The 8,475-nt window shown below is 53.3% G+C and overlaps 1 protein-coding gene across 1 annotated transcript; it reads right to left on the bottom strand.

The window, feature by feature from the left end:
• Positions 1-4,174: 4,174 nt before the first annotated feature.
• TCIM (transcriptional and immune response regulator) lies at positions 4,175-5,556 on the bottom strand. The gene has a single exon (XM_050326062.1). It carries the CDS (start codon positions 5,516-5,518, stop codon positions 5,198-5,200), a length of 321 nt encoding a protein of 106 aa, XP_050182019.1. The 5' UTR covers positions 5,519-5,556; the 3' UTR covers positions 4,175-5,197.
• Positions 5,557-8,475: the final 2,919 nt, after the last annotated feature.

The raw sequence follows: 8,475 nt of genomic DNA, 5'->3' as shown, positions 1-8,475 counted from the left end.
CTCTTCCCTTTCCATTATGGTCCAAGCAGGAACAGCAGCAGGTGGAGAAAGTACCTTGAGTTTTGTTGGGGTGTTTGTGTGCCAGATTCTACCTAAGTCCTTAAGGCATTAAAGCACCTTTACTTTGCAAAGACAATGGAAATCCTCTCTTTTTTTTTTTTTTTTGTGCCTGAATGTTTTAAAAATGGAATTGTTTTCCAGTGGCATGGGAGAGCAGCATCTTTCACAGGGATACCACAGGGAATTTCTTCCCCCGGGGTGATGGGTCCTGGTGCCCGGGGTGCCCGTGGGGTGATGGGTGATGGGTGAGGAGTGGGCAGGGCTTGGTTCCCTGGTGTGCAGCGCCCAGGAGCCGCTCCAGGGTGTTCCCAGGCGGGTTTTTGGGAAGCAGTGGCTGCAGCATGAATCAGTGGCCCGGGGCAGTGCTCAGGCAGCGATAGAAGCGGGTTTTCCACGGAGGAGGATGCTGAGCCCCAGCTGCTGCCCGCACTGGCGCGGGTGATGCTCCCCATGATGCTGCCGATGATGCTCCCTGTGCGTGGGCGCCGGAGGAGCCGCAGCCCGGGAGGTGCCGGCCGGCTGGCTCAGCTCTGATTCACTTCCCCGACCCCCCTGCTGGGAACGAACCAGAGAAATGTCACTGCTTCCCACGGCAGAGCATGCTCATGCCATGCCACAGGCACCAGTTCAGGCTGCAGCTCACTGGGAATAAGGGGTTTTCCCAGGGCTGTGTATTAAGATTCTGGTCACAGCCCAGCTTTTGGGTTTTAGCAAAGATAAATGGCAATTGTGCCACCTCTTGTTGCCTGCAGTATTTTGGAGGCCTTTCTTCTCATAAATAGCCTTGTCTATCACTTCAAAGTGACACTGGAGCATCATTTGTGCTTTGAAACCCCAGACCAGCTCTTTTCTGTGAAAACTACACTAAACCAGCCACAAATCTCGTGCTTTACAGTTCCTCACTCACATTTAACCCGCTTTAGAGCGGAGCTTTCCCTTGGCAGCTGCAGATGAAATATGTTTCATCTGTGTCTGTTTTCTCCAGCACGAGGCACCCCCTGCAGCGGCGCCGAGTTGGGGCTTCCAGGGCACCCAGGGTGTTGCTCTTCTGCTTTGCAAAGCAGAGTCTGTCCCTCTGGGGGAAGCAGAGCAGCAGCTCAGCTCAACAGTCAATTTTTAACTCGTCCCTGGCTCCATGGTGTGCAAGGGAAGCTCGCCAGGGAGGTGTTGCCATTGACCCCGTCTCCCCGCACACAAACACGGCCGGGCGAGGGCTCTGCTTTGGACTCTGCTCGTGCCTTGTGTGCTGGATTTCACCAGAAACTGAAGGTCACAGTACTGGGTGTTCAGTACTGGGGAACATCCCCATCTCCTCCCGAACACCGTGGTCAGGAGTTCTGAGATGGGCTGTTGACTTGTTTCAACCCCACCTTTCCATGCACAGGATGGTTGCAAGAGCAGTTTTGGGGAGAGATGGGCGTTTGATGGGAAGACAGAGGGTGGGATCTCTGTGCTCTCTGCTGTCACTGACACCCTCTTTGCTCTGGGCTCTCTTTCCAGCACCCTGTGAATCGCTCCCCACCTTCCCCAGTCTGTCAAGCCAGAGTTTTTGCCAAAAGACTTCTCCTTATTTTCTGTCCTGGCTTTCTGTGGCTTCTCCCCAGGTGGCAGTGGTGGTGGGGAACCACTGGAGAGCTCTCCTCACGGCTGCTCAGGCTGGGGCTGGGTGGCCACCCCTCCAGTGTGCCTGCCCCAGGCAGGGCGTTGGACAAGCCAGATAAAATTAGCAGTTGGGACGCACGTTCCTCAGGATGCCGGGACAGAGGGACACCCAGTACAGCCAGTCTGCCTCACCGAGAAGAATTAATGGAAACGCCCGGCTCCTGGAGGGAGGAAATTCCTTGCACAGCCTTTTCCTCCGTTTGTTGCCTGGGGATGCTGACAATGGGCCCTGTCTGGCGGCCGGGCTGGCTCAGAGCGCAGCACATGCCACGACAGACACCGAGTCTGCGGCACCCGGCGCTCAGGAAGGGCCCGGCACCGACGGGTGACAGCACAGCTGGGTGACCTGCCCTCCCACACCCCCTCTGCACACAGCAGGGCAGGGCCCTGGAGCGCTGCACAGCACTGGCAGAGCTTGGCTTGGCCGTGTCCCCCCGGGCTGGGGGGCTCTGAGCCATCCTGGTGCAGCCCTGGGCAGGAGCAGAGCAGCAGCACCGTGAGTGTGAGGGCCCTGGGGTGACTGGACATTTGTACCTCAAACTCTCGCTGTCAAATGTTCCCTAAGAATTCATCACAGTTTTTTGTAACCCCGCTGTCAGACACCCTCCTGGAGCACAAACCTGCCAAAGCAGTGGACAGGCTGAGACCAGGGAAAACTGCCTTTTTCTTCTGCAAAAATTCAATAAACACGTAACTTCTTTACAAGTGGCCTTTTTTTTTTTCTTTTTTTTTTTTTTTTTAATCAGGGATGCCCCTTGAGCCAATAATTTCAATGTAACGAGACAAGAGAGACTATGAAGTCTCCAAATCACAGGATCTTATCAATCATGTTATGCATGTGTTGTGAGCGGGAATGTCTGGGCAATCCTAGGTCGTGCCAGCAGCAACCAGTTCAGTGGGTGTTGGTTTCAGTCTGCCACAATCGTGGCTTCTGTCCCATTCATGTCCCACAAGGAAAGACAGTTGGCAGGTGATGCCTGAGGCTGCCCGGGTTGTGGGGAGCGCTGGGGAGCTGTCTTTGCTTTTGGGGGCCAAAGAGTGACAAGGCCCTGGCACAGGGGGTGCATTGTGGACACCTCAAATGGTCCAGGGCAGGGGAGGGGGGAGCAAAGCCCCATCAGCAGAGCCAGGGCTGTGGGAAGCAGTGGGACAGCGTGGAGCTGATTTGGTCCCCACGGGGTGTTCTCAGAGCACCCTTGGCAGCAGGATTGTCAGGTCCCAGCAAGTAACGTGGGTTTGGGGGCTCTGTGTTTGGCTTTTACTGTGAGTGTTTGTTGCACAGGAAACAGCTCTGGTGGAAACCCCACCAGAGCAGGAGAAACTGCACTGCATCCCCAGAGGCAGGAGAGGCTGAGTGCAGGCAGGTCCGGGCTGTGGGCGGGCACTGAGTGGCCCTGTTTGGCCTTTTTTGGAAACAGCCCATTTGAGGCAGTTTGTGTCACTGTGACTGCTCTGTGGGGATGTGTCATTCGTGGGTGCAACAGCTGCAGTGAGTGTGGGACACTGCCCTGGGAGAGGTCGAATGCTGGAAAACTGACAACTTCCTCTGGAGCAAACCTGCTCTGGGGCAGATTCTTCTGAGCAAGGGCAGTTCTGAAAAGCCTTTGGAGGCTCTTTAAAACAGGTTCATCCCAAACCAGCTCTCTCTAGTCTTCTTGGGAGGGGGAATCCCCATGTGTCCCACTCCAGCTATAAATAATTACAATTGCCCATTCTATTAGGCAATGTAAAGGGTTATTTCTAGTCTCCCTGACTTATTGGCAATTTACACTTCTTACTGTAGGCAAAAAGACTGTAGCTGGGCTATCACTCTTCCAAGCTGCTCTATCTTTGTTGCTCTAAGCAGAGTCATGGGAATGTTTTTTTCTAACCCAGCCGGTTATTAGAGGACAGACTTATAAATAACCAGTCTTGGCTATTTTTAAGCATTTTCAGCATCGTCTATCATGATAGTACAGCACAACCTGCAGAAAAACTGTCCAATTTCGCTGTCAAAGCTTCATAACTCACTTCTGTTTTTTTGGATGGTGAGGAGCCAAGTCCAGGCTCCCACTCTGCCCTACAGGAGTGCCAAGGACCAACGAGCCATGCTGCCCACCCTGGCCCTGGTCTGTCATTTCCTAAACCTTCTTCCCTCCTTGCAGAAGGTGTCGTTCTCCTTTATTACAGAGAGGAAACTAACGCTGGAGTTGGTTTACAGCAAATTTGGTGAGGTATTTCTGGGGATGCTGTAGTCACCATAGCAACCATGGGCCAAACTGGTGCTGCCAGGTGGGATGGTGGAGCTGCAGGGAAGCCAGGGGCTGCTGCAGCTCCTGAGGACCGGCTGCCAAAGCCACACCAGGGCAAGGAAGGAGAGGTGCAGGCAGTCTGCTCCTAAACTCCCTAGGAAATGATCAAAAAAGTCTAAACCCCACCACTCCAGGAGAACTGAGCATTTCAGACAAGATAATTTATATTTACTTCATAATTTATTAATTTTCAGATTACTGTATGCAATAAATTATAGTCGATAGAATAATAACATTGTCATAAAATATTACCATGAAGTAAGTACTCATCTAATAGCAACCATAACCTGCACAGAGAAGAACTGGAGTTATTATATTTAGATTTTTAGTGTTAATGGGAAGTGAACAAAATATTAAGGAACTTCACAGTAAATTCAAGGAACTCTGTCATTATTATTGCTTCTGTGCAAATGACTTTTACTGCACACATACAGCTTAGGAAGGGAAGGTACAGTTGTGCAGAGTTACTCTGGAGCAAATGTGTTCCCTGATGGCTGGACTTGCTGCACCATGTGGGTTTGGAAGCACTCAACAAACGCAGAGTGACCGTGATCAGAGGCTGATGGGTCTCCAGAGCCTCCCACCAGCCACAGCAGGAGGCTCTGCTGGGGCTCAGCTTCAAGGAACCAGTGTGAGAAGGCGAAGCACACGGTGCAGTCAGTGAGCACCGAGTCCCTCAGCAGGTCCAGAGTCACTGGAGTGGGGGGGTTCCCCCATGGCTCAGTCCCACAGCTGCCTGGAGGAGCCTGGCTGTGTCCCCCTGGGAGATGCCCTCCTTCTGGGAGCCTCTGGCTGCCACGCTGCCATCCCCAGCAACGCTGATGCTGCCGTGGGTGCTGATGCTGCCGTGGGCACCGATTCTGCTGTCCACACCAGTGCTGCTGTCCACACCGATGCTGCTGTGGGCACTGATGCTGCCGTCCATACTGACACTGCTGTCCACACCGATGCTGCCATGGGCACTGATGCTGCCATGGGCACTGGATGCTGCCATGGGCACCGATGGTACCACGGGCACCGATGCCGCCCTGGGCGCGCAGTTTGCCGTGGGGCTGAAGCCCTGCGGGCAGTCAGTCTGTCAGGCCCCCGGTTCCACGGGGCAGTGGAGCACGCTGAGTGTGGCAGGAGGTCACAAACAGTCCCGTCCCCAAATGTTCTCCTCCATTTCTGCTCCCTTCGCCAGTTCAGTGAACTTTAATGAAGTATTTCCGAAAGGTCAGGAACTGGAGCAGTTTGTCTTTTCTCCTCTGCTTTAGTGCCATCAGCGCTCTCGTTTTCTCCTCCACGTCCTGGTCGGTGGCGAGGATTATCCTGGCTCTTTCCTCTGCCTTCTTGTCTCCGGAGTTTCTGAAGAGCTTCTGCAGGGACTCCTCGTTGATGCTCTCGAAGATGTTGGCCGCGGCTTTCTTGCGCAGGGCCGTGTCGAAGCGGTAGCCGTGGACCGAGGGGCTCACTCGCAGGGATGTGGACATGGCTGCAGTGCTGGAGCTTGTCTTTGCTTTCATCTATGTGGGTGCTGCCGGGTTTGCCCTGGGCTCCAGTCGGAGAGATGGGTGCTGTGCTGGCTCCAGGACTGGTATTTAAAGGCAGGCTGGAGGAAAAGCTGGAGGGCTCAGGTTACAGTGGTGAGATCACGATGATGTCAACATCCAACAGTCACAGGCGAGTTTAACAGTTAAGTTGCCAAATTATCCCCGTCCTGAAAACAAGACGGAAAGTTCTCCCTGCTTCTGCGACAGAAATGGCTTTTCTTTGACCCATCACAGAACAGGCTGTGAGACTGAACCAGCACGGCCCAAACTCCACTCCTGCCCTTGCTGCACGTGAAAGGCATCGCATGCAGAAAATAAATCATGCCATAAACATATAAAACTCCAGGCGAGAACTGTTGCAATACTTGCAAGAGGTGTTGGCTGGAGCCTGCACACACAAGCACTTGGCTCTCTGCCCATCAGTAACACCGCAAACCTGCTCCTCTCTGGGCATGGGGTCCTCCTTTCCCAGCAGATGCAGCTCAACTTTAGTGCACACACAGCTGCATTTTCTAATGGGAAATTGTTATCCCAAAGGCAGGGGCTGCCCAGGTTTTACACCCTCAGCTGACCAGCTGCACATGGCAGTGCTCTCAGGGGCAGCAGGAAAGTTCTGTTTGCTGCCCTGCTCCTGCCTCCAGTGTCCTTTTCCTTAAATTTCCAGCTCATCAGTGCTGGAAAGAAAACTCACCTCTGCTCCAAAAGAGTCTGTGCTCTCCACACCACCCTTGGCCAATGCCAAGCCCTTGGGCTGGGAGGACTCACTCTTAGTCATATTAGGTTAGTTTTTGGCAGCCCTGTGAGGAGCAGGGAGTTGGATTTCATGGCCCTCATGGGTCTCTTCCCACTCAAGATACACTGGGACAGGGCACGGCTGCCTGCAAGGGGCTGGCTCTGGCCACTGGAGCTCCTGCTGGGCTTAGACAGCTGGTGTTACTGAGCACAGCCAAATCCAGCCCAGAATAACTGCGGGTTCAAAAGTCACTTGAGGCCAGGAGCCAGAGATAAGTGTATTTTGGTTAATGTTTTAAAGCAGCCGGATGCTGCAGAGGTTGTGTTTGGAAAGTTAGCAGCTTGTTTACTGTTGTTGCTGACCCTGTTACTCACCCTTGCTGAAGGACTCCCGGAACAGCCTCTGTCCCCATCCCACTTGAACCAGGGGTTTCCCTTATTTACCGGAGAGCTGAGGAGGTGACCTCTGACCACAGCGAAGAGCAGATCCAAAGGAACATCACCCAGATGCTTTTCGTTCCACATTGCCTTTAAAACTTCTGTTGCCTCGGGCAGAGAGAGGGGATATGTCTGAGCCCCAGCAAACCCCCTCTCCAATGGCCAGAGGAAGCCAGGGGAGAGGTAAGAGCACCTGAAGCCCATGTGCAGGTGTTTGTGCTGGCTGAGAGCAGAGAAGGGCATTACCTGTGAGCTGCTGCTCACCAGGGGACCTGCAGAGTGGGGCAGGTGGCTGGGCCCCAGAATGACTGGCAACCACAGTTCCATCCAGGTCCTCCTGCAGCTGACCAGGGCTTGCCAGGCTTTTATCCTTAGGGGAGGGAATGGGCTCATTTCGGTGTCTCACCACTTTCCTACCTGGGACTTGGGACTCATCCGTTGGTGCTGGGCACGCCCAGGCACAGCCCTGTGCCCTGCACCCGCCCCATCCCGCCAGAGCGTGGGCTTCCCCACCACTGCCAGGACTTTGGTCCGTGCCGTTGCTCCAGCACGAGCTCCCTCTGCACGTGCCATTGCTTCCCGCTGGTCCTGTCATTGTGTGAGTTACTTTTTATGAGTCTGCCCCAATTTCTGCTGTACGTGCAGGCTGTTCCATGCTTCAGTGGATAAACAACAGCTTTGCAAACCCCTGGGATTCTCCTTTCGCCAGCCAGACGTGCAACCTCTCACCTTGCCGTGGTCTTGCTGAATTGGTGAGAATTACACTCAGGCACCTGTTTGCTCAGTGTTTGCAGGGCTGGTAAATTCACCCTGAAAATAAGATGTTTTTGATGTGGCTGGGTCTCTACCTGGGAAAGACCTTCATGGTTTATAGACTCTGTTAGTGTAGATGCGAGAGGGGAGCAGAAGGGAGCAGGGCCACGTGCATTACCCGTCCCCGCCTGCTCAGAGCTGCCCAGAGTGCTCTGGGAGGGTGAAACCTGCCTGCAACACGGATCTGGCTGATATGCTGAAGGTACTTTGCTTCACTGGACAGATAACGCAGTGTCAGGGTTCTTAGGGCAAAAAACAGCACCAGGAGATCAGCCAAGATCTGTTGGCTCTAGAAAACAAACCCTTTTGTGTCCCCGGGTTGAAAACAAGAGCTGAGGCGTGTTCACGTGTGCCTGGTTGTCACCACTCCCACTGCACATGGAATCGCTCTGCAGGTATTTGCAGAGACGTGGCTGAGAGCATAAATTAGCAATATCTGTGGAAGATACAAGCTCAGAACAGTATCTGCCATGGAAACCAAGACTAAAGCTGAGACTTTAGGAGTAAGACATCAGAAAACTGCCAAGATCAAGCATGCATTTCCTTGTGAGCTCATCTCACACGGAGCAGTAACAAATGTCTTTGCCCCTTCATGCTTCTCTGCCCACTTTGTATAAATTTAGTTGTGCTTGGCTCTGATGGAGTGATGAAGCATGCCTCGTCTGTTTTTTTCCAGTAATTTTTGTTTATATCAGTCTTTTAATACTCCTTCCCCGTAGTGCTTAGGAGGAATTATTCATGTGTTGGATTGGAGCAAAACTTCAGAGATGCGATTTCTATCATCGTTCTCCCGCTATCGCTGTGTAATTGCTTTGTGAGACGCAAACGCTCCATTTCACCCGTTAATGGGAGGATTAATTCCCAACCCCAGCGTCTGCAGAGCGGTGCAGTCACGTCCCTCACCGTGCTCTGCTTCTCCCTGCGAGATGGGCTGGGGGCACTCTGGG

This window comes from Myiozetetes cayanensis, unplaced genomic scaffold (assembly GCF_022539395.1).
Source record: "Myiozetetes cayanensis isolate MyiCay16 unplaced genomic scaffold, myiCay2020 scf30, whole genome shotgun sequence".
Taxonomy (NCBI): domain Eukaryota; kingdom Metazoa; phylum Chordata; class Aves; order Passeriformes; family Tyrannidae; genus Myiozetetes; species Myiozetetes cayanensis.
This window is presented reverse-complemented; position numbering and strand designations above follow the sequence as displayed.